General features: G+C 47.4%; 1 protein-coding gene across 1 annotated transcript in view; it reads right to left on the bottom strand.

The window, feature by feature from the left end:
• Positions 1 to 510: 510 nt before the first annotated feature.
• CATSPER3 (cation channel sperm associated 3) overlaps positions 511 to 26,409 on the bottom strand; it is a 36,747-nt gene continuing 10,848 nt past the window's right edge. The window contains exons 3-8 of the mRNA XM_027604974.2: positions 13,222 to 13,461; positions 9,330 to 9,512; positions 8,361 to 8,501; positions 7,899 to 8,018; positions 6,860 to 7,017; positions 511 to 5,880 (exon numbers count right to left, since the gene is read on the bottom strand). Of these exons, the coding sequence (XP_027460775.2) occupies positions 5,775 to 5,880; positions 6,860 to 7,017; positions 7,899 to 8,018; positions 8,361 to 8,501; positions 9,330 to 9,512; positions 13,222 to 13,461 (948 nt within the window). The 3' untranslated portion in view covers positions 511 to 5,774. The remainder of the gene's footprint in view (positions 5,881 to 6,859; positions 7,018 to 7,898; positions 8,019 to 8,360; positions 8,502 to 9,329; positions 9,513 to 13,221; positions 13,462 to 26,409) is intronic.

Raw genomic sequence — 26,409 nt, 5'->3', positions numbered from 1 at the left:
TGTATGTGCGCACATGCTATTACAGAAAGGATATCCTGCCATGCGTTGCTCAAGAAGCCACTTTTTTCACTCAGGATAGTATCAAGAATATCTATGCTTATCCAAAAATCACTATTTTTAAGGGCCACATGTATAGATTCATAATCATTTAACCAGCATCCTCACCAGTGGGCCTTGGGGTAACATCCTATTTTGTTGTGTTTCTCTTATAGCAGGCCACCGCAAACACCCTTATCCATGCTCTCTGTGCACTGGTCATTTGGGACGTCAGTGTAACTGCAAGAACAGATCTGGCGAGCCCCAGGAACGCACACATAAAATCCCATCCATGCTGCCATGGAGAAGACCACAGAGAAGGCCACACCTATGGGTGCTGCCAGACGTGGACAAGGGGGCCCCTTCTTCATACACTGGCCAGTACTAGCTCTTGTCTATCATCTTTGCCACCTGGAAGAGAACAGACATCTTATGGCCACTTTGTATATGTGGTTTTATTTATTTTTCCTCTTCCAAAAAAAAAAATACAGAGGGTGGCATGTACATACAGTTCTACAACTGGCTTTTCCCATCTGCCAATTTCCACTCCTTTTCTGCATGCTCATTCCAGGGTCAGGGGAAAAGCCAGCTACTCAAGCCAAGAGACTCACAAAGTGCCCCCTTTGGGTGCCCACAGCTTCCACCCTTGCTGATGAGTTATCTATGGGTGCAGGGGCAGGCAGAGAGCCAGAAAGGACCGACCTCAAGGTCACCACCCGAGAGACCAATTTTCTGGGTATGGGCACAGCACTGACAAGGCTGGCTCATCCTGCCTGCCAAGCTCACGCCTGCCCAGCACATCCCTTCTGCCAGCCAAGCCTCCATGCGGGCTGGCCTCACTGAAACCCACGGGAGGGTGACTTCTAAGCCAAACCCTCTGCTGCCCAGGCTGTAATTTCCCGATTAGGCGCTGTAGTCACAACCCATCCGTGCGCATCGATTGCTTCTTGCTGTCCTCTCCATCTCTGAGGGTCCCAGGGCCAAGCCAGGGGCCACTGGGCCAGCAGACTGCAGACTCGGGGCCTGCTCGGAAGGCAATCAGGGCTTGAGTTTTAACGTTCAAAAAATAGCTCTGAAAAGAAAGACCAAGGCCACTGTGAGGCTGTAGAGCAGCGGGTACATGTGTGGCCTGCATTCAAATCCTGACTCTGCCCTTTAATGACAATCCTGGCCAAGTGACGGTCCCTGTGGGTGCCTGCTTACCCACCTGTAAAATGGAGCTAACGATGCCTTACAAGATCAGTGCACAGCTTTGTGGGAGAGTGATGCAAAAGCCACACTGCGTGGCTACGAATCCTGGCTCTTCCTCCTTAGTGGTACAGAACTGGGGGCTCCATCACCTTTCCAAACCTCAGCTTTGGCGGTAGCCTATTTGATGGGAATCATGAAAAATACCTAAGTGTTGTGACATGATTCAGATCATGTATGTGAAAGTATCTCGTAGGCAGAAATGCCGACAAAACAGAAGGTGGTGTTTCCACTGTCAACAACGAGAATGGGCTGTACCTTCAGAGCCTGGGCCTGAACTCTGCTTGGACACATCCTCCCCTGGTCCAGTGGCAAGTTGTGAAGAGGTCGTCTCATCTCAGACCACCATTCTAGGTGTCAAGGCACCGCTGGGAAAGGAGGGAGTCCAGGGCCATGTGTGCTGAACTGTGGGGCAGGGGACCCTGCTGTGAGAACATCATTGTCCCATCACCAGTGTACAGAGCATGGGGTCAGTCCCCAGTGTCCCAAAAGTTCTAGGACAGACTCTTCATCCCCCTTCGGCTTCTTCTGCACTTCCTTTTGAGACTTTGGTTTCATTTTGCAAAAGGCCAGCCACACATTGTGCCACCACCCCCAGGGGTGCTTCACCTAGAGGCTTCTGAGCCCATTTGGGGGTTCAGGTGGTGGTTTGTAAAGCCCTCTTAACATTTCCCAATTTTAGCCTGAGAGGTCTCTATTATACAGGGTGATCTTTAGGCCACCTGAATATAATCCAGATTCCACGTGGTCAAATCCATTCAGGGGGTTCCATTTTTTTTAAATGGCACAGTCAGCAACCAAACATCGTCTTCAAATGATTCCAACCATGACTTGCCTCTCTCAAAGAACATCAGTGAGGACCCGGTTCTCACCCCCCAAGGACACGTGTCATCCCCATTTCTCCCCTTTGCAAGCCTCACACTCCAGCTGGGTCAAAACCTCTGTCTAAAAGTCTCTGACTCTTGACCCTCGGCTTTTACTTCCTTCTTCCCTCCCTGTCCCAGCTCCCGATTATGTAGACACATCAAACCTGACTGGTCTCCCCATTTGCTGTTCTGCCCATTACCCTGACTCTCCATCACGGAGGAGATCAAGAGAGCATGAATGGTCCTCTCTCCTCTCTCTCCTGTCACATCCTGGCTCTCCCCCATTCCCCCAGCACTGTGTCACCCAGAGTCTAGAGTAAAATCAAGGAGAGAACTCGGGGATGGTGAGGCGTGGGGCTGACCAGCACAGACAGAGCTCCGGGGGGCGGGGGCGGAATGTGGGGAGAAGCAGGGCACTCACACGGTGGTAAATCTGTCTCCATCACATTTAGCCCCCTTCTCGTCATTTCCCAAGCCCTGGGACTCGTATTGGCAGCCATCGCCTCTCCCTTCTGGGCAGCCTACTTAAGAATTCAGAGCTATCCTCTCTCTTGAGAGCCTGTGAACCAAGAGAGCAGGCCCAGGCAAGCTGGGGCCAGGGACAGAGACCGAAACAGGGAGAGACACCACTGACAGCGCAATCTGACTGGGTAAAGGGCCCTTTGAATTAGGAGGTGTTCTGTCTCACCCACATTTGACGAAAACACAAGGTGTGCAGTTCTCAGCATCTCTGTGTAAGATTTCTAGGGGCTGTTGGAATAAATAGGAGAGTTTATATTCTCCCTCACTGCCTGGATCGCCATAATATAGGGACTGCTTCCGGCTGGTGGAATCAACAAGCGGTTTAAAAGAAAAAAATCCGGCCACCTTCCAAACACCTCTAGCTTTGGATTCCAGATCCTTCCCACAGGAGCTAGGGGAGGTCCTGAGTGTGACCCAAAGACTCAAGCCCAGGTCCCCTGCATCCCAGTGCAGCTACCAAATCACCAGGCCGGCAGGATGGAGAGGAAAGAGCCATCTGGGGACAGCTCTGCTGGACCCAAGGGCTGGGGGCTGGTGAGAAGGGTCCTGCTTTCCTCAGCCAGGCCTGGGCAGGCAGAGCACTTCTGCCCCAAGCAAATCAATTGAAAGTCGTGGCCAAGCCTGTTTGAGTTGGTGAGAGCCCAAGTGGGAATTCCAATCTGCCAATGTTTGCTCTGCAGACGAATAGAGCCAAACAGAAATGCTGCTCTGGGACTTTGTGCCAAATATCCACTGGCTTGTTCTGCCCCCAGCACTGGGCCGGCCCTCTGCACGTCACCCTCTCCCAGCTCCCTGCTCAGTGACAGCCTTCTGCTTGTGCCCTTAAAGGCAGCTGGCCCTCCCCACTGTGGCCCAGAGCCCCGTGCCTGGGACTTCCCTGTGGGGACCCAGGCCTTCCAGGTCGTTCCGTGCCAGCTCCCAGTGGAGACCCCTTCACCGCGCACCCCCAACACCGGTTCCTGACTTCTGCTTCCCACTCTTGGCGCCAGACTGTCCTCCCTGCCACCCTGAGGCCGGCCCAGGCCTTCTGGGCCCCGGACCAGCACAGCCCACTGTGGGGGGCCGCCCAGCAGAGCCAGAGCCGATGGCAAGGAAGCTCTGGCCACTGCTGCCTCCAGCTTTCTTCACGCTCTTGCATGTATTTCGTTTGGTCCTCAGAGTGGGTCAGTTTTATCAGCCCATTTCTCAGAGGAAATAGTTGCGTTTTCAGAAGATTTGGCACCTTGCCCAAGGTCACCCAGTTACAGAATCCAGACCTCCCCACTCCAAAACCGTGGCACTTTCCAACTTACCTCTCTGAGGCCAAGTTTTTTTTTTTTTTTTTTTAATCTTTTGTTCACTTCCAGGGGCCTAAGGCGATTCTCGGGGGATTCCTGGTGAGAGCGGGGGGAATGTGTTTTCATATTCTCCCGAGCAACGTAGGCACACAGCAATGCCAACGGTACCCACAGCCATGCGAGCAGCCGGCCAGGTTTGCTTTGCCCCACACCCGGACCAGAGCCCTGGCCCGAGGCCTGTCCTACAGATGGGGCTGCACCCCCAGAGCGGCCACGGAAGCCCCCAGCCTTCCCGGCCAGGCACCGCAGGCATAAAGCCCTGGGCCTCTCCCCGCTCTGCGGAGGGCACACACGACCTGCATACTTCAGCCCCCCTCCAAGGGCACTGTGCCTCGGGGAAACAGCGAGGCTATCGCCCCTGCCCTCGGAGAGCTCCCCGATAGCATGGTGGCGGGTCTTACTCTCCAGAGCAAGCCTTTTGCATTTTTACACGACGTGAGTGTGAACATTTGCAAATGGCCATGATTTGAGTCTCTTAGAAGACACGTGCTCTCTGCGTGCAAACAACTGTCACTTCCTCAGGGAAATTTCTCTCATCCAGTCTGGCTGGATTACTGGTTCCTCTACATAACCGAGCGCCCCAAGAGGACCAGGACTGGACTATGGGTTTCTCATGACAGCACCCCCAGCACCCAGCCCAGCTCAGTAAATAGTAGTTGGATGTATGAGCAAAACCACGAGGAAAGGTTTCCAAGTGCCCTTGTCCCATGGCCTTGGAGGAGTTGTCACCGTGCCTGGAAACCGTGGGTCCACAAAGGGGACCCTTCATCCAACCGCTCTCAATTTTACCCCCCGTGTTTTCTGCTGACCCGACTCCCCATTGTGGGTCTGGGGCTTTTTTTCCCTCAACAGTAGGTGCTGATGTCCCCGCCAGCTCCACCCAGAACTCCATCCTCTTTCTGTCAGATGGGGCCCTGCTAAAGGAATGGGCCTCAAGAACAGCCCCAGCAATGGGAGCAGAGGGACACCGTAGGGCCTCTGGCCTGGCCAGTCAGGGACAAGGGGTGTCAGCCAACCCTGCCCCCCCCCACCGTGCCTTCAGAAGATGCCATCACGGCCAGATCAAAGGAGTGTCGCAACTCTGCTAGCCATGTGGCCAGGAATGACACCGAAAATGTCACCTTTCAAGTGAAAAGTCCTAACTAACCAACAGCCCAAAGTGCCCAATACTGCTGCTCCTTTGGCCCCTCTAGGAGGTGGCCCCTGCACCCTTTGGGGCATCACGACCACTGTGAGCCTAGAGAAAAGCAGTCAACTTCCAAAGACGGGTCCCCACGGGAGTAGGTGCACAGAGAGAAATGTTGCTCTTCCTAGTGTGGGGCACCCACAAAGAGGAGCCCAGCTTTAAGAGGTTCCCAGATCAGTGAGGCTATACCAGCTCAAAGGAGCCATATACACTTACAGGGCTGCTGGAGGCCCTTCTTGGTCTGGGGTCCTCAGGTGGCTTTCCCAGGAGCCCAGGGAGTCCTCGCTGCTGGGGTTAAGGGAAGAGATAGCCAGTGTGGCCCCTGGACATGGCATCTGGCCAAGGGCAAGTGTTGAGCATCCCTCTCCGTCCTCCCCAGGCCTGGCTGTATCATGTTGAGGGGGGAGCGGTCCGGGCAATCGGACTTCATGGGCGCCTCCCAGGCCCAACCCCCCACGGCTGGGAAATACCACGAGCTTAAGCAACTGCAGAGGGGGCAATTCAGAAAGCCTGTGTTGAACGAGGGCCTGTCACGGCTTGCGAGGCACCTCGGTGCCTGGGTGCCCACGCCCCCCCCCCCTACTTCTCATCAGCCTTTTCAGAGGACTGGGACTGTTTCTTCTGTGGCAAGTCTTCGAGCATCAGGCTCAACACGTGCGCAATCTCGTAGTACAGCTCCTGAAGCCTGGAATTGGAACCAGGGGAGAGGGGGCCTGGGCTCGAGGTGGGCTCCACGCCACCTGAGCCCTGCCCGCTGCATGCCCACACCTTGGATTCACCACGCCTGGTAGGTGTGGGTGCAGGGAAGAGCAAGGACTGCAGAGCCAGATCGGGTCAGCTGGAATCCGGGCCCTCTGCTCTACCCCGTGGCCCCCGGAGTAAGGTATTCCAACACATGTGTTGGGATGGAGACACCAAATCCTGGGCTGTAAATGAGGTGACTACATGGAGGTGACCAGACACTACCTGGCCCGCTCTTTGGTGAAATGTGGAGGTTCCCTGACCCCCTCCTTTGAGTTCCCCCAGTCTGTGAAGCCCTCCAGCAGGCTTCGGTCATGAAACCAGCCTCCTGGTGTCCCTCCTCACTCAAGAGCTCACTGTGACTCCTTAGCGCCCATGCCCCTTCCCTTCCTGCTTAGTAATGGCCAGGTATAACTCCAGGTAAAGCACACAGAGCACAGCCCTGGGCCGGGCTAACTCAAAGCCCGGCCCTCAAAGTGTGTGGACACTGCTTTTGTATATCAGCCCTCATGTGACAGGTGGAAAAGGGGCAGAGACCTCCCCAGAGTCACAAAGGAAGGTCATGGCAGAACCAGGCCAGGAGGCTCAGCTCCTGCCTTGCCAACCGGTGCTCTTCCGTCTGACTTCTGAAAAGGGGGTAGTGAGGAGGGGCCTGAAGAGTCCAACCCAGCACTTCAGGGCCAGTGACAGCAGGCCAGGGACGGCCAGGGGAGCAGAGGTCCCTGAGCCACAGGCGGCAGTGCAGCCCCCGTGCACACATGGAGTCCTGCACGCCCAGGAAGGGCCTCACTCCAGCCCCTCGCAGACAGGCCACCATCCCCTTGCTTTGCCATGGCACCTGCCATGGCCCCACTCTGAAGGAAGCCTAGGGACCAGGAAAGGCCTATTCTCCCAGGGCCAGGGGCAGCGGGGTGGGTACTGACTTGTAGATTGTAGCGTCCTGGTTGTCCAGAGTGGACAAGTAGACATCGATGAAGGGCAGGCTAGTGCCAAAATCATCCAGGACCATGGGGTCAGTGTGCCGCAGGGTCTTCTTGAAGTTCTCTACCAGCTCACTGAAACTTCTGTAGTCAGCATTTTTCTAGAGAGGGAAGCATAAAGAGGGCAGTGAAGAGGAAGGCACAGGAACCCCTCATAATAGGCCCAGGAGAAGGCCTGAGCCCAGTCCCAGGGTAAGTCCTGCACCAAATCACAGGTTCGCCCTGACTCCCTCCAAGCCTTGGCCCCCCCTGACCACAGCAGTCTTATGAGCCACCGTCACTGACATGAGGACAGGTGACCCAGAGAGGAAGCAGTGAGAGCCTGAGCGTGTGTGGCTCGGCATGGTCTCACCCTCCCCTGCACAAACTCGGGCGCAGCCAAGACAAGCAGATTACTCCAGCTCAGAGAAGGGTCTCAGGAGAGATGCACTGGCTGCACGGGGGGGGGAGGGGGGGGTGGGGGGTGGCTCAGGACCCAGCACAGCACCCAGCACCCAGCCTGAGGAGCTCAGAGAGCTTAGGCTGAGAAAAAGAAGGCTCGGCCCCAGGCTTTCCCAGGTGTGTCATGCTTGACAGAAGATCTCCAGCCTGCTATGCTCATCCTCCTTCCACTTTAGAAAAACCGGAGTTGAGTAGCACCTGTCAGGACCTCCATGGCCTCACCCCACCCACTGGATGGGGCCTATGGCTGCCTGGCAACCAGGGAGCGTGAGCAACAAGAGCATTCCAGGCAGAGGGCCTGGCAGTGGAGTTGTGCCCCGGAAGAAGGGAGAAACTATAACTACAGTACTCAACTCTCTCAGAGGTCTAGACAAATACAAAAATGTAGAGAATAAAGCTGTTACCAACTGTGGAAAGTCCAGGGCATCAGAACCTGCCCTACCAAAGACCAGAGATGGCTGACACCACCTGCCATCCACACTGGCCCCAAGGCCCTCTTTGTCCATGGGCCTGCTTCCCCCCCTGCCGGGAGATGGCCCACCTGCAACTGCATCAGCTTGCTGACCTCTTCCTGCCGCCGCGTTAGAATCACCTGCTTCTCCTCCATGAGTGTCATGTGCCTCTCCTCCATCAGCTCCTGCTCAAACTTTTTAATGGAGTCCTAGAGAGGGGGAAGATGGAGGTAAGCTACAGGCTCTCACGGCATACCCACCCCCGTCTGTCTTCTTCCCCAGCCTTGCATTGCTCCTCAGCAGGAGAAGCCCCCCTCCATACAGGGCTGGCCCCCAACTCAAGCTGCCATCTGCAGTTGCAGGGACTCCGCAAGCCCCCCGTCCTGCTGACCGCCATCACAAGGCAGGGAAATGCCCTGGCCCAGGGAGAAGAGCGGGGCTGGGCAAGGGAGGGTCCACGGAGCCACCTCCTTGCCTCCCTGGAGACTGGGACTATGGCTCCGCCTGCCACATCTAAGCCGACCCCCCCATCCTTACAAGTGCAGCCTCACCTCAGTGTGAATGATCATCACACCCACGAACATACTGAGGAAGACGAAGGAGGCAAGCAAGATGAAGATGATGGTGAACGTCCGGCTGAGAGCCAAGTTGCGACTGTCCAGCTGCTGCTGCAGGTCTGTCCAGCCATCGACCTGCGTGGGCAAGGCAGGGTGTGCCGGGTGCCAAGGCCCCGCGGGGCAGCCCCAGCCTCCCCTGAGGACGCAGCTGGCTCTGCCTTCACAGCAGCCCCTCACCACCACCCCCTTCCAGTGACTCCAGTCCATTCATGGGGCTGGGGACGCAAGGCTCCATGGGGTACAGATACTACGGGCCAAAGTGCCCTGGGGGCTCTTCTCCAAAAGCCCACCTTCCCATCCTTCCTCTGCAAGGCCCTCCTTTAGAAAGACCCCGAGTCTCTCTTTCTGGACTTGGACTTTGCAGGCTGCTTCAGCCTAGTCCCAGAAAGCCTATGTGACATGGGTTTCATTTCTAAAGTAAACTTGATCCAAATGAGGTATCTTTTGAGAACTCTTTGAAAGTTCAACCCTGTGGGACAAATGGGAATGCTCTAAGGAGTCACAAGATCAGAGAGAGGAATGGACCCCTGGCCAGGGCCCTGGCTTAGTCCTGGGAGGCCCGCCTTTAGCATCCCCAGCCCAGCTAAGTACCTGAGCATGAGGAGGACCCTATGTGAGGCCCAGCCTGTCTACACACCCACACCAACTGGCACTCCCTTCTTCTTTTTTTTTTTTAAGATTTTATTTATTTATTTGAGAGAGAGAGAGCATGAGAGGGGAGAGGGTCAGAGGGAGAAGGAGACTCCCCGCCGAGCAGGGAATCCAATGTGGGACTCGATCCCAGGACCCTGGGATCATGACCTGAGCCAAAGGCAGACACTTAACCAATTGAGCCCCCCAGGCGACCCTGGCATTCCCTTCTTAAGGCCCCTGCACCCCCACCCCTGTTCCCAAACACAGTACCGTGGCCAAGCTGAAGAGGGTGAAGAAGGCCACAGCCAGGTTCCCCCAGTTATTCTGGTCCCCCCTGTCTGGAAGTCCAAACAGGCAGAAGCCCAAGATAGCGAAGATGAACATGAGGACGAAGAGCAGGAAGAGCACAGAGGCCACGATGTAGGCTGTCTGCCCCACGGCAGTGATGAGTGTCTGCAAGGCAGAAGCACTGGGGCTAGGCCAGGCTGCCAGGCTGAGTGGGGCTCAGCAGACAGGTCCAGTCTGCCCACACCCCAGCTGGCCCCAGCATCCAGTGCCAGGCCCCAAAAAGGGTTGGATGGATGGATGGATGGATGGGAACTGTGCCCAGACTGAGGGCTGGACCAACGCAACAGTGGTTGAGCAGTACCTGGCCTCCACCATCGGTCAGCCATGGGCAAATGGTCCTCAGGCCTGGGTGTCTCCCCAGCAGCACCACTAGCCACTCCACTTGAGCCCGGGCCTGCCTCTGGCTCATCCCAAGGTGTCTGCTCTTACCTCTCAGCTGAGGGCCAGCCCTGCATGCTCTGCCGAGCCCAGGAGGAGTAGCAGAGCTACCCTGGGTGTGGGAATGACGAAGGCTGAGGGGATATGGCTTCCCATTCTTTCTGGGTCTTGTTCCACAGGCAGGTCTCCATCCCATGACCTCAGTCATCCCCTAGGAAGTGGACATCTGTCTGGCCTCCCGCTATGTTGACCACTCCTGGGGAGCACAGCGTATGGCTCCTCATCATTCATTCTCCACACCCCAGAGTCTTGCACACACTTGGTGCTCAAGACATGGTCACCTACCTAGATGCTGCCACAGACATCATTTTAAAGCAGGTGGGCATTATCATTTGTCACGTTTCAAGATGAGGAAGCAGAGGCTCAGAAAAGCAAGAAGACTTGGCCAATATAGCGGCAGAGCTAGGACCAATTCCCGAGCCCTTTGCCTTGTGCCACCAACTTCACCCCCAGGGCCTGCTTCTCCAGGTCAAGAAACTGTTTATTGGCTTCACACTAGGAATGGAGGCACTTGAGAGAGCTGGGCCCCGGGACAGTGAAGCGCTGACAGTCTGGGATGACTTGGGAAGCGGAAAGACCAGCAGAGAGCCCCGGTGCTGCCCTCCACGTGGACTGGCTAGACAGCTCCTGGCGGAAGGGAATGCGTCCCTCTCCTTGGGGAAGGAGAATCAGGGTTTGGGGATTCATTAGAGAAGAGGTGAGATGTACAAAACCGCCTCCCTCCCTGCGAGACAGAAACAGAACTTCTTTCCCAAGACGACTGCGAGGGAAGAGGCAAGCACTCATGAAAAACGCTACCCTGGGACGCAGTCCGCAGAAGAGGCCTGCCCAGGCGGGCAGGGAAGGGGCAGCCCCAAGCAGGAGAACCTGGAGCATCGGAGAATGGGGGAGGACAGGCTCAAGCTGGGGGGTTCCCACTTCTAGGCCAGCCCGAGGCCCAGTGCAACCTGAGGCCAAAGCCAAACAGCCTGGAGAACAGCAGAGGAGAAGAGGTCCTGCTCTCCAGAAGCCCTGACACGTGGGACTCCTGACGGCTGGCCTTGACAGTGTTCTTGGAGCACGGTCCAGGCGGGCCCCGTTAGTCTGCAGTCCAGAGGTATGGAAATCCAATCCCAGCAGATGGTTGCCCCGAGTCCCACAGGCTGGTAGCTCCTTCCCGAGGAAATCCGGGGCTTTCAAAGCCACAACCTGGCCCCCCAGAGGTGCCTGATTTTGAATTCCCAGACTCTTTCTTTGGGGAAGCAATTCCTTGCCCCTAGTTCAGCTCTCCTGGCCTCTGGGTCAAGCCGGAGCTGCCCTCCCGGCCCCGGGGCACTCAGGCTATGGAGAAGAGCTAGAGGCAGGGCAGGGAAGGTGATGAGCTCCAAGGGGCAGGAGCCCAGCATCGGAAGGTTGTTCTTCGGGTTGAAATGCAGAGGAACAGGGGCAGTGTGGCCCTTGGCTGCCCAGCCCACAGACCCTGTCTGTGTGCAAAACAACACGGAACTATTCCCTCACCGTACAGGTTTATTGCCCTGAGGGGGGACAGAGAGTGTCATTTTAATTCATCAGGGGACAGGAGCCAGGAATGTGCCCCAGCTCTGTGGGCTCTGAGGCTACGACTCTGTTAAAGCCTCATTTAGATTTCAGTGAATATAAATTAGCAGAGGTATGGGTCCCACCTCTGGCACCTCCAGCCCCACCTGGCCAGTGTACAGAGGCTGTGTAATCTAGAGTCACTTCTCTGCCCCTAGGGATCTGGGGTCCTATGATATCCCAAAGGCCATAGGTGAGCCACAGCCAAGTGGCCTGTCATCCCCAGGGAACAACTTTGGGATGCAAGGCTCTGCTGAATGACAGAAACCCCTGAGGTCAAACATGGGCCATGGATGTCTGTGTGAATATTCTGTCTGCATGTCCATGGGTCTCTGTTCATGTCTACAAGAACCAAAGGCTGAAAAAAGGTCTGCAGTCACCCTGCAGCCCTGGGACAGACCTCGGCCAGCAGGGAGGGCTGTCTTCTCATCACTAGATCCTTGCCTTGGAAAGATGGGGTGTCCCTGCCAGGCCCTAAAACTCAGGCTCTTTCAGACCAGGCTGCCATGACAGAGCCAAGGCAATGTACTCGGCAGACAGCTTGTGCCCTCAGCTTCAGGTCAGAGAGAAGCGTGGGCAAGGGGAAGACCTCTGAAACGTGGAGAAGATCACCCAAAGAGGATATGCGGAGTGCGGGGGGGAGGCGGGTGAAGAGAACTTGGGATATAGTCTTGAGAAAACAGCACGCACCTGAGACGTCGAGCTCGAGAGGCTGGAGGAACCCTAAGCGAAGGCAGTGACGGGGCCAATGGACTTGGCCAATGGACTTGGTGACAAGGAGGTTGTTGACTACCGCAGAGAGGCTAGTTCCTTTGGAGGGAAGAAGCCAGGGCACAATGACAAGTAAGGAAGTGGGGAGTAGGAGTTATGGCCACCTCTTTCCAGGAGCCGCACCACGAAGCAAAGGACAGGAGGCCTGGCCTCCACTGTCTGGGAGGGGCCCCACAGGCATGTGACCACATGAGAGCAGACAATGAACCAACAGGGGTCTGTGGCAGGGGGAGCTCTTCAAAACTGTCCTCATCTCGTTCCCCAGGCCTGGGGCTGCTAAGTGTAGGGCCTAGGTCCCAGACAGACGTCCAGGCTGGGCTAGGGGCAATCTCTCAGCAAAACAGGCTGACACACACCCGAGCTGGTCAAATGGGTCCAAGGCAGCCCCTTCCTGGAGAAGCATGGACACGGGACACAGAGCCCGGGCAAACATGCTGTGCCCAGGACGGATGCTTCAGGGCAGGTTGGGTCAGCTGTGAGGAGTTTTCTGAAACCTCCTGAGCCAAAGAAAGACTGGTCACCCCATGACTTCTCAGCAGGAGCACCATTCCTAGAGCTGCCTGAACAAAGTAATGAGACCAGTCCCATCAAGAGAAGCAGCAGATTTTTAGCTGTATGGGGAAAGCATATAATTGAAATTGGGCAGCCAGCACCACCAAGGAGCTGGACACTCCTGGGACTGTAGTTCAAAGGGCCTGTACCATAAGAAAGTCAGTCCCTTTGGTAGCATGGGAGAGAGGAAAAGTTTGCATGGCCCCTGGAGTCAGCCACACCTTCCACATCTCAGCTGTGGCATCTAACTCCTGAGTGACCACGGGTCTCAATTTCTTCATCTGTAAAATAGAGCCAATGATACCCTTCCTCAATTGTTTTAAGATGAAATGAGGTAACATTGGTAAAGATCGACCTGCCATACAGTGGGATTCAATAACTGGATGGTGGTGGTAGAATGATGATTTCATCAGGGGCTGGCGGGCACACAGGCCCCGTTGCCTGCACTCCCAGAGCACGGCACCCCCAGGTCACTCACCCGGATGCCACGGCTATAGGTGATAAGCTTGAGGATACGCAGGGACTGCATGCCGTCAGCAATGTTGAGGTAGGGGTAGTGCTTGCCCTTGAATCTGCGGAGACCGTAGGGGATAAAGATGGTGATGATAATGATTATATCCAGCAGGTTGTACCCATCCTTCCAGTAGTTGATGGGGTCCACGTAGAGCTTCATGCAGAACTCGGAGCTATAGATGGACGCAAAGACCAGCTCAGAGACCTGCGGGGGAGCCGAGCGTCAGAGGGTCAGAGGGTCAGGCCAAGCCGCAGAACCCCATCATTCTGCCCTCTCCCTGCCTGAGGCGCCCGATCAGCTGTGTGCATCTCGGGGGGGGGGGCACTCCCCAGTCACCCACGTGAGAGAGAAACCCGGGCAGGGTCACAGGCACCCCGCGGACACACAGTGTGCCCAATTCTCTTCCCCTTCTGCATCTTCCCTCCCTGCAGCCCTAAACCTGGGGCTAGGTCACACCCAGGGTGCTTGAGAATGACAGACTGACTGGAAGACAGAATGGCCATCTAGACCCTGGTCTAAGTCAACTGGACACCTCAGGTAACCTAAAAGTAAGCTTTCCCGAAGAGAAGATCCCAGGAGTTTTCTGGCCAACCTGAATATCCAAACTTTTAGGAGCAGAGATGAAATACTCAAATATCTATTAATATTCGTCCATTCATCACACACACTGAAAATCAGTTAACTGTTTCTGAGGAACAGTCTGCTTTTTTCCCACTTCTATACTTTATGAAATAATCTTACTCAAATTCTTCTCATGCATCTACAACTCCAGTGGCTTTAGTTTTACCAAAAGGTACTTCTTGAGTGATAAAACTTTCTCCTCGTTATCAGTGCATTCATTCACTGAAGCAGCTCTGATTAAGCACCCCCGTGAGCCAAGCAAGAACTGTTGTAGGGAAAACGCAACAATGAGTAAGACGGAAAATGTTCAGCCCCAGGAAGCATATGATCTAGTAGTGGGGAGACAGAAGTGAAGGCTCAAACAAATACAGAGATAGTGTAACCTGGGTAGGAAGGAAGGGGAGTAGAGGAGACAGCCAAAGGAGACAGAAGGACTGGGCAGGTCGGGGAGGGAGAGTCGTGGCAGCTATTTTAGAAAAGGCGGTGAGTAGAGGCCTTGGAATGGGGCCATAATAAAAGCTGGGGCAAAGTTCCCCAGTGGCAAGTACTAGGGCGTTCAGGTGAGAAAGGGTTTGTTCAAAGAACAGCAAAGTCAGCAGGGCTAGAACAGAAAGGGGCGAGCAGAGCAGGAGATGCTGCTGGAGGGGCAGGCCACGTAGGAAGGCCTGGTGAGAGCTTTGGATTTTAACCTCCACCTTGGAGGATTCTGAGCAAGGGAGAGATATGAGCCAACTTACATTTTTAAGAGATCTCAGTGGAAAGCTGGCAAGAAGCGCAAGTGGGGGGTGGCTTAGGGAGGAAGAGACAGATAGCAGGAGAATGATTTCTCACAGTCACCCAGCAAGAGGGGAGGTTAGACCGGACTGGACTGGGGGATGGTGTGGCGTCAAAGGGGAGAGGGGAGAGAGAAAGAAAGAGAGTGAGCATGAGCAGCGCGGGGGGGGGGGGGGGGGGGGGGAGCCTGATACGGGGCTCAATCCCAGGACCCCCAGATCATGACCTGAGCGGAGGCAGACACTTAACCGACTGAGCCACCCAGGCGCCCTAAATGGATAAATATCTCTAAAAATAAATAAAACTATGAGATTCATTGGTGTTGATACGTGTAAACCTAGTTCATAGTTTTACTAATATGTAGCGATACCATGAAAATACTGTAATTTATTTATCTAGTCACCCATTGGGTGATATTTGGCTTGTTGGTAATTTTTACTATTACAAACAGCATAACAGTACAAAAAAGGGTGAGTAATTGGTGTACGGTTTATCATATCCATGTGTAAAGCTTCCCTCGGTTACAGACCTAGAAGTGGAATTAGCGAGTTGTAGGATATGAGCACCTTCAACTTCACTGGCTAGTGAGATGTGTTTTCTGAAGCTATTGTACCAATTTAATACCACAATGTTTCTACTGCTTTAAGAGCTTACCAACACTTCCCTCTGTTGAACTTCTCCATTTTTGTCAGTCTGATGAATATGAAATGGTATCTTACTTTTTATTTTATTTGTCATTTCTCTAACTAATGAAGCTGGACATCTTTTTATATGTTTAAATTGTAAACTGCCTGTTTCTTATCTTTGGTCAAATTCTCTGCTGGATTGTTTTGCTTTTTTCTTATTGGCCTGCACAACAATCAGTTTTTCAGATATTTTGAATCCTGATTCTTTACCTGTTATATGTGTTGCAAATATCTTCTCTGATGCTGACTTATGTTTTCACCTTTTCAATGATCTTTTGATGAACAGAAGTTTAAAATCTTAATGGAATCAAATGAACCAAACTGTTTTTTCATGACATACATTTTCTATTTTAAGAAACCTTCCCCTCCTGAGATCATACAAGTATTCTATATTTTCTTCTAAACATTTTGAAGTGTCACTTTTCACGTCGGGTCTTTAACCCAGTTGTGTCTGCTGTGAGGCCAAGATCCAGTGACACGCTTTCTCCATATGCACAACCAAGGGTCCCAGTACTGTTTCCTGCAGAAGGCGCCCCTTGGCCACTCGCCCACAGCGCCCCCTGACAGGTACGCTGTCTCTGTATGGACCAGGGTCTGTTTCCCAGCATTCTTCCCCATTGCACTGGCCTGTCTACTGCCTCCTCACCCTGCCTTCACTGTGAAAGCTCTACACAAAGTCTGGTTATCTGGTAAGTCTAGCCTTCTCTCCCCTTTTAACTTTCAAAGTCATCTTGTTTGCTTTTTCTCTTTCATTTTGTTCTCTTAATTTTAGCATCAGCTTTTGGCAACCCATAAAAAACACTCTGCCTATTTCTTACTGGAATTGCACTGATTCTACGGATTAATTTGGAGAGACTGCACCTCTAAGAAACTGAGCCTTTCTATCCATGGTCTGATAGATCTTTCCATTTCTTTGTCTTCTTTAACGACCTTCATATATTTGAATTGTTTTCTCCTTAAAGATCACACAAATCTGGGGCACCTGGGTGGCTCAGTTGGTTAAGTGTCTGCCTTTAGGGATGCCTGGGTGGCTCAGTCGTTAAGCATCTGCCTTCAGGTCAGGTCATGATCCCAGGGTCCTGGGTTTGAGCCCTGCATCGGGCTCCTGCTCAGCAGGAAGCCTGCTTCTCCCTCTCCCACTCCCCTGCTTGTGTTCCCTCTCTCATTGTCTCTGTCAAATAAATAAATAAAATCTTAAAAAAAAAAAGTGTAACGAACCATGAGAGATGATGGACTCTGAAAACCTGAGGGTTCTAGAGAGAGGGGGGGGGTGGGGGGATGGGTTAGCCTGGTGATGGGTATTAAAGAGGGTACATTCTGCATGGAGCACAGGGTGTTATGCACAATGAATCATGGAACACTACATCAAAAAACTAATGATGTAATGTATGGTGATTAACATAACAATAAAAAATTTTTTTAAAAGTGTCTGCCTTTAGCTCGAGTCAGATCCTGGGGTCCTGGGATCAAGCCCCACGCTGGGCTCCCTGCTCAGCGGGGAGCCTGCTTCTTCTCCCTCTGTCCTTCCCCTCGCTTGTGCTCTTGCTTGCTCTTTTTCTCAAACAAATAAAATCTTTTTTAAAAATCACACAACTTTTATTAGGTTTATTAGATTTTATTAAATCTTTTGTCTAAGTACTTTTCATATTTTGTTATTAGAAGTGCTGTTTTAATCAAAAACTAATGATATAATGTATGGTGATTAACATAACAATAAAATTATTTTTAAAAAAAGAAGTGCTGTTTTATAGATGATATATTAAATGTAATTTTATTTATTAATCATATATCCAGCAAATTTGCTGGACTTTATAATTATTAGCTTTATTAATTAGTATTAACTTCGTTAATTAACAATTTTTTTCCAGATTCTTTTGGGAGTTCTATGCAGAAATGACAGTATTTTTCTAAACCTTGAAAGAGAATACTGCTAAAGTTTCATCACTGTGTGTGAACTTTGATACAAGTTTTACATAGGTACCCTTAATTGGGTTAAAAATAAGTCCTTTCTATTCCTCGTTTGCTAAGCTTTTATCTCTCTCTTTTCTAGATTTTTTAAAAAATTTATTTATTAGAGAGAGAGCACGAGCGGGGAAAGGGGCAGAGGGAGAGGAGAAGCAGACTCCCCGCTGAGCAGGGAGCCTGACATGGGGCTCAATCCCAGGACCCTGAGATCATGACCTGAGCCAAAGTCAGATCCTTAACCAACTGAGCCACCCAGGTGCCCCGCTAAGTTTTTATACTGAAAGATATTCATGATAAAATTTTCTGCTTCTCTTGAAATTATCTTACGGGGTTATTTTCTCCTTTAATATTTTAAGCTGGTTAATAAAATATGTAGGTTTTTCTAATACTTGAATTCCTGGGGGAAAAAAAAAACAACTTGGCAACAATATATACTCTTTTTCATCCATTTTCTAATTCAGTTTCCTAATGTTCTGTTTGGGATTTTTGTGTTAATGTTCATATAATTGGGTGTAACTTTCCTTTCTCATACTATCCTTGTCTAGTTTGGCATGATGGTTTTACTAACCTCACAAGGTGAACTGTCTGTGGGCAGGGCAGATATACTCATTTATCTAATCACTGCAAGCATTTTATATGTTTGGAATTGTATCTCCATGAATGTAAAACCATCTAGTCCAGGTTAGTTTGTAGGTTTCAGGGATAAAGTTTTAACTACTAATTCAATGCTTTGTAGCCATTAAAAGAAATATAAAGACATATAAAGATTATTTTAGGTTTTTGCTTTTTCATGAAAATCACTTTTATAAATTTTTTCTAGAATATCTTATTTCAGCTAGGTTTTCAAATTCATTGGCACAAAATTATTAGATTACTGATATTTACTGTATCTGTAATTTTCCTTTTAAAACCTAATATAAGGGGCACGTGGGTGACTCCATCGATCAGGCGTCTGCCTTCGGCTCAGGTCATGATCCCAGGGTCCTGGGACAGAGCCCCGCATCAGGTTCCCTGCTCAGCAAGGAGCCTGCTTCTCCCTCCCCCACTCCCCCCTGCTTATACTCTTGCCTTCTCTCTCTCTCTCTAATGAATAAATAAAAAACCTTAAACCAAAAAAAAAAACCCTAACATGATTCAGGGCTTCCATTTGTCTTGTCTCATGAACAAAGTTATTTTAAAATTGTTTTCTAAGGTCTAACTTTGGCTTTGTTGATACTTTCCATTGAATCTTTGCTTTCTATTTCATTAATTTTTGCTCTTATCTTTATTATTTCCTTTTTTCTACTTTCCTTTTCTTCTACTTTTCCTTCCTTTTTCCTTCTTTTTGGTCTTATTCTGTTGCTCTTTTCCAAAAGGTCAGCTCATTAATTTTTAAAATTGAGGTATAATTCATGTACCATAAAATTCATCATTTTAAAATGAAAATTCAATGAGAAGGGGGTTAGTTTTGAGTATTCATAACCTTTGTTTTTGATTATGGTAAAATATATATATAACATGAAAATTACCATATTTAACCATTTTTATGTGTACAATCAATTCAGTGGAATTAAGTGCATTCACAATATTATGCAACCATCACTACCATCTGTTTCCAGAACTATTTCATCATCCCAAGGAGAAGCTCTGTACCAATAAACAGTAACTCCACATTCCCCCTCCCCCAGCCCCCCAGGAAACTCCATTTTACTTTCTGTCTGAATTTTCCTGTTCTAGGTACTTCATATAGATGAAACCATACAAAGTTTGCCCTTTTATACATGTTTTATTTCACTTAGCATAATGTGTTCAAGGTTTATCCACACTGTAGCATGTATCACAATTTCATTCTTTTTTAAGGCTGAATAATATTCCATTTTATGTATAGACACATTTTCTTTATCCATTCATCAGCCAATGGACATGTGATTTGCTTCCACCTTTTGGCTACTATGAACAATGGTGCCATGAACACTGGTGTACAAGAATCTGTTTGAGTCCCTGTTTCCAGTTCTTTTGCGTATATACTTGGAAGTGGAATTGCTGGATCATATGGCAATTCTAAGTTTAACTTTTTGAGATGTTTTCTAGAGCAGCTACATGATTTTACATTCACACCAGCAATGCACAAGGGTTCTAATTTCTTCATGTCCACATCACCAACACTTGTTCTTTTCCATTTCACAGTTTCTGTTTTTATAACAGCTGTAATAACTAGGGTGTGGAGTTGTATCTTATTGTGATTTTGATTTACACTTCCCATTCTAATGACTAGTGATTTTGAACATCTTTTAATGTGCTTATTGGTCATTTGCATATCTTCTTTAGAGAAATGTCTACTCAAGTCCTTTGGATATTTTTAACTTGGGTTGTTTATTTTGTTGTTGATGTTATTACTGCTGAGTTGTGGGAGCTCTTTATATAGTCTGCACGTTAACTGTTTATCAGATTCATGATGTACAAATATTTTCTCCCTTTCTGTGGCTTATCTATTCACTCTCTTGAGAGTTCCCTGAGACTCACAAATGTTTTTATTTAATGAGGCCTAACTTATCTATTTTCCCTTTAACAAAAGCATGTGCTTTTGGCATCACACCTAAGACTCTATTGCCAAATTCAAGGTCATGAATATTTACCCCTGTTTCTTCTAAGAATTCTAGCTTTTATATTTAGGATGTTGATCCATTTTGAGTTAAATTTTGAATGCAGTATAAGGTAGGGGACCAAGTTTATTCTTTGCATGTGGATATCACGTTGTCCTAGAACCATATGATGAAGAGACTATTCCTGCCCCAACTAAATGGTCTTGGCATTCCTGTCGAAAATCAATTAACCATACCTAATTTGGTTTTATCCCTAGAATTTCAATTGTATTCCATAGGTCTATGTCTATTCTTATGCCAGTACCACACTGGTTTGATTACAGTATCTCTGTAGTAAGTTTTGAAGTCAGAAAGTGCAAGTCCCCCAAGTCTGTTCTTCATATGCAATATTGTTTTGGCTACTCAAGGAGCTTTGCACATTCATATGAATTTGAGAATCTACTTTTTAGTTTCTTCTTTTTTTTTAAAGGCTCTTGAAATTTTGATAGGGATTGCATTGAATTTGTAGGTCTCTCTGGGTAGTCTTTGTAACATGTTTTTTTTTTTTTAAGTTTTTATCTACCCATTTGAGAGAGAAAGAGTATAAGCAGGGGGAGGGGCAGAGAGACAAGCAGACTCCCCACTGAGTGAGAAGCCTGATGCAGGGTCCAATCTCAGGACCCCAATATCATAACCTGAGCCGAAGTCAGTCGCCTAACCAACTGAGCCATCAAGGTACCCCTGTAACAAGTCTTAACAAGTCTTCTAATCCATGAATACAGGATGTCTTTTCATTATTGTAGGTCTTATTTCTTTCATCAGTGTTCTGTAGTTTTCAGGACACACATCTCTCATCTCCTTGGTGAAATCTTTTGGATGCTTTTGTAAGTTTAATTTTCTTAATTTCTTTTTCAGATTGTTCATTGTTCATATATAGAAATAGTCTGATTATTGTTGCTGAACTTGTGTCCTAACAACTTTGCTCAGTTTGTTTAATAGTCCTAATAGGGGTGTGTGTACTCTTTGGGATTCTCTATACATAATATCAAGGCACATGCAAACAAAGATAATCCAAATTTTTCCTTTCCAATTTGAATACATCTTATTACTTTTTCCTGCTTAATTGCTTTGGCTAGGACTTCCAGCATAATTTTTAAAAATGGTGAAAGCAGGCATCTTTGTCTTTTTTCTGATCTTATTAAATTAGAAAGATTTCCAATCTTTCACCCCTGAGTATGATGTTAACTGGATTTTTTCAAAAATACCCATTATCAGGTTAAGGAATTTCCCTTCTATTTCTAGTTTGTTAAGTTTTGTTTGGTTTGTTGTTTGTTTGTTTTTAAATCATGAAAGGGTATTGGATTTTGTCAAATTCTTTTTCAGTAAGAACTGATGCAAACATGGATTTTCTTTCCTTCATTCTACTGGTGTATTACATTGACTGACTTCCATATGTTGAAGGCATTCCAGGGATAAATCTAGTAATGAATCATGGTGTCATGATCATGGTGTATAATCCTTTAAAGTATGCTGTTGGATTCAGTTTGTTAGTATCTCCGTGAGGATTTTTGCATCTGTATTCATAAGGAATATCTGTCTATAGTTTTCTTTCCTTGTGATGTCTTTGATGGCTTTGGTATCAGGGTAATGCTCGACTGATATAATGAATTCAAAAGTGTTCCATCCTCTTCTATTTTTTGGAAGTTTGAAAAGCATTGGTATTCATTCTTCTTTAAATGCAGGTGAAAGGGGAGCCTGGGTGGCTCAGTTGGTTAAGTGTCTGCCTTTGGCTAAGGTCATGATTCCAGGGGCCTGGGATTGGGCCCCGAGTTGGACTCCCTGCTCAGCAGGGAATCTGCTTCTCCCTCTCCCTCTGCCCTTCCTCCTGCCTGTGGTCTCTCTGTCTCTCATAAAGAAATAAATAAGTAAGTAAGTAAGTAAGTAAGTAAGTAAGTAAGTAAATAAATAAATAAATAAATAAATAAATAAATAAATGCAGGAGAAAATTAACTAGTGAAGCCATCTAGTCCTGGGCATTTCTTTGTTGGGAGATTTTTGATTAGCGATTTAACCTCTTTACTTATTATAGGTCTGTTCCAATGTCAGTTTTCTATTTTTTTCTTAAGTCAGTTTTGCAGTTAGTATGTTTCTAGGATTTGTCCATTTCATGTAGGTTGTCTAATTTGTTGGCATCCAATTGTTTATAGTATTCTCTTATAACCCTTTTTATTTCTATGAGGTCAGTATTAATGTCCCAACTGTCATTTCTATCATTAGTAATTAGAGTCTTCTCTCATTTTCTTTAGTCAATCTAAAGTTGTCAATTTTGTCAATCTTTCCAAAAAATGAAATTCTGAATTTGTTGATTTTGTCTCTTCTCTGTTTTTCTCACTCTCATCTTTTTTATTTTCTTCTTTCTGCTAGCTTTTGGTTTGGTTTTCTCTTCTTTTTCTAGTTCCTTAAGGTCTAAAGTTAGGTTATTAATGTAAGATCTTTTCTCTTTCCTAATGCAGGCATCTACAGGTATGTACTTCCCTCTGAACACTGCTTTTGCTGCATCCTATTTTATTATGTTTAAGTTGAAGTATGTTGACATACAATATTATATTAGTTTCAGGTGTACAACAGTGATTTGGCATTTATATACATTATGAAATGCTCACCATAGTAAGTGTAGATACCATGTGTCACCATACAAAGTTGTTACAGTATTATTGACTATATTCCTTATGTGTTAGGTTGTGTGTTCATTTTCATTTACCTTAAAGTACTTTCTAATCTCCCTTGTGACTTCTTCTTTGACCCATTGGTTATTTAAGAGTGTTTCCATATATCTGAAAAATTTCCAGTTTTCCTGCTGTTACTCATTCCCAGTTTCATTCCATTGTTGTCAGAAAAATACTTTGTATGATTTCAGTGTTTTTAAATTTATTGCATCTTGTTTTATGGTCTAACATATGGTCTATCCTGGAGAATGCTCCATGTGCATTTGAGAAAAATCATTGTATTTTCTTGGTGAATTGACCTTTTTATCAATATATAATGCCCTTGTCTCTGTTTTTGCCTTAATATCTATTTCGTCTGATATTCATATAGCCAACCCAGCTCTCTTTTCATTCCTACTTTCATGGAATATCTTTCTCCATTCTTTTACTTTCAACCTATTTGTATCTTTGGATCTCAAATAAATCTTTTGTAGACAACATATATTTGGATTTTAAAAAATAACCCATTCTGTTCAAAAGAGCTCAATTCCTCTACATTTAAAGTAATTACTAATAAAGAAGAAATGCCTCTGCCATTTTGTGATTTGTTTTATATATGTCAAATCTTTTTTGTTCCTTAATTCCTCCATTACAGCTTTCTTTTGTGCTTGATTCTTTTGTAGTATACCACTTGGATTCCTTTCTCATTCTTCTTCTGTATATTTTTTGTTATTTTCTTGGTGGTTACTCTCATGATTACAATTAAGCTCTTAAACTTGTAACAATCTATTTTTAATTAATACAACCTTAGCTTCAATAGTATATAATAATTCTGTTTCCTGGGCGCCTGGGTGGCTCAGTTGGTTAAGCGACTGCCTTCAGCTCAGGTCATGATCCTGGAGTCCTGGGATCGAGTCCCGCATTGGGCTCCCTGCTCAGCAGGGAGTCTGCTTCTCCCTCTGACTCTCCTCCCTCTCATGCTCTCTGTCTCTCATTCTCTCTCTCTCTCAAATAAGTAAATAAAATCTTAAAAAAAAAAATAATAATAATTCTGTTTCCTTAGAGCTCCATCCCCACCTCTTATATTTTTGTTGTCACAAAATACATTTTTATACATTGTGCACCCATTAACTATACTTATTGTTTTATGCATTTGTATTTTAAACCATATATATATATATATATGCATATATATACGGTTTATATATATAAAAATATATATATGGTGTGTGTGTGTATATGTATTACAGTTACAAACCAAAAATATAATCCTGGCCTTTTACATTTACCTATGTAGTTTCTTCTGTCAGTGGCTTCAAGTTACTGTCTAGTTTCATTTCCACCTAAAAGACTATCTTCAGCATTTCTTGTAGAGCTTCTAGCAGCAAACTCCCTCAGCTTTTGTGTATCTGGAAATGTCTTAATTTCTCCTTTTTTTTTTCCAGTATGCTCCATGCTGGACATGGAGCCCAATGTAGGGCTTGAACTCATGACCCTGAGATCAAGACCTGAGCTGAAATCAAGAGTTGGACGCTTAACTGGCTGAGCCACCCAGGTGCCCCTCTCCTTCATTTTTTGAAAGACAGTTTTGCTGGATATAGAATTTTTGGTCAACAATATTTCTCTCTCAGTACTTAAAATATGTTCTGTCACTTCCTTCTGTCCTCCATAGTTTCTGAGGAGAAACGAGCTGCTAATCTTACTAAGAATTCCTTGTATGTGACAAGTTTCTCCTCTCTTGGTGCTTTCAAGATTCTCTTTGTCTTTGGCTTTTGACAGCTCAGTTACGTGTCTCAGTGTACATCTCTATGTGTTTGTCCTTGGAGTTTACAGATTCTTGGATGTGGATATCCTTTATCAAATCTGGGAAATTTTTAGCTATTATTTTTTCAAATATTCTTTCTGCCTCTTTCCCTCTCTCTCCTCTCCTTCTGGAACTTCCAATAGGTATATGTTGATATGTTTGATTGTGTCCCACAGGTCTCTTATCTCCGTTCATTTATCTTCATTCTTTATTCATTCTGTTCCTCAGATTAAGTTCGATTTGTCTATTTCACTGATTATTTCTTCCACCTGCTCCAATCTGCTCTTGAACCCTCCAGTGAATTTTTCAGTTATTGTACTTTTCAGCTCCAGAATTTGTTTGATTCTGGTTGGTTATAATTTCTATCTCTTTATTGATATTCTCTCATTCTTGACACATTGTTCTCCTGATTACCTTTAGATCTTCGCCATGATTTCTTTTAGCTACCTGAGCATATTTTACACAGTGGACTTATTATAAGTCTTTGTCTAGTAATTCCAATGTCTATGCTTCCTCAGGGACAGTTTCTATTCAATTATTCTGTATAAAAGCCATACCTACTTGGTTTTTTTGCATGCTTAATTTTTTTAGAACTAGACTTTTTTTTTTTTTTAGAGATTTTATTTATTTGACACAGAGAGTGAGAGAGCACAAGCAGGGGGAACAGTAGAGAGAGAGGGAGAAGCAGGCTCCCGCCGAGCAGGGAGCCCAATGCAGGGCTCGATCCCAGGGCTCTGGGATCATGACCTGAGCTGAAGGCAGATGCTTAACCATCTGAGCCACCCAGGCGCCCCTGAAACTAGACATTTTAAATATTATGATGTAATAACTTTTTAAAATATTTTATTTCAGAGCGAGAGAACGAGCAGGGGGAGGGGCAGAGGGAGAGAGAGAAGCAGACTCCCTGCTGAGGGGAGCCCCACATGGGGCTTGATCCCAGAACCCTAAGATCATGACCTGAGCCAAAGGCAGAAGCCCAACCGACTGAGCCATCCAGGCACTACTACAATGTAGTAACTCTAAAAAATCAGATTCTTCCCTTTCCTCAGAGTTTGTTACTTTTTGTGGGTAGTAGTTGTTTGTTTAGTGGCCTGTCTAAAGTTTTGTTAAAACTGTATTCTTGGGATACCTGGGTGGTTCAGTCAGTTAAGCATCTGCCTTCAGCTCAGGTCATGATCCCAGGGTCCTGGGATCAAGCCCCACATCGGGATCCTTGCTCAGCAGGGAACCTGCTTCTCCCTCTGCCTGCCACTACCCCTGCTTGTGCTCTCTCTCTCTCAAATAAATAAAGTCTTTAAAATGAATAAAATTAATTAATTAATTAACTAATTAATTAAAAAAAAACTGTACTCTTTGCAGGGAGCCTGGCTGACTCAGTTGGTAAAGCATGTGACTCTAGATCTCAGGGTTGTGGATTCAAGCCCCACACTGAGTGTAGAGATTACTTAAAAGTAAAATCCTAAAATATTTTTTTTTAAGATTTTATTTATTTGAGAGAGAGAAAGAATGAGAGAGAGAGCGCACATGAGAGGGGGGAGGGTCAGAGGGAGAAGCAGACTCCCCGCTGAGCAGGGAGCCCGATGCGGGACTCGATCCCAGGACTCTGTATTCTTTGTCATGTATGGTTTTCGAAGTGTCTTCCTTTAGCTAGCGCTTAAGGAGAGATCTTCTTAAATGCCTCAAGCAAAAAGAAGAAAAGGAGGAAGGGAGGAAGGAACAAGAGAGAAAGAGAGGGAAGGGGAAGGGAGGGAGGGAGGGAAAGAAAAAAGAAACCCTCGTAGTCTTTGCAGAATGGCTCTGTGTTGGGGGACTCCTCTAATGCTTAGCCAAGTCATTTATAACTCTACCTTAGCCTTCACTCCCTACTTGCACTGAGCCTAAAGATCAGCCAGAGGTGAAAACTTGGGGTCTTCTCAGGTCTCTTCTAAGAGTGTGTCCTGCTCTGGGCATTTATGGCTCTCTAAACTCTCCCATATATATGGGAGCTTGTTAATGCCTTCATTTTCCAAAAACTCTCTCTCCTGGATTTTCTTCTC

This window comes from Zalophus californianus, chromosome 5 (assembly GCF_009762305.2).
Source record: "Zalophus californianus isolate mZalCal1 chromosome 5, mZalCal1.pri.v2, whole genome shotgun sequence".
Classification (NCBI taxonomy): Eukaryota; Metazoa; Chordata; class Mammalia; order Carnivora; family Otariidae; genus Zalophus; species Zalophus californianus.
Note: the sequence above shows the minus strand (reverse complement) of the source record. Positions and strands in the feature narration are given on the sequence as shown.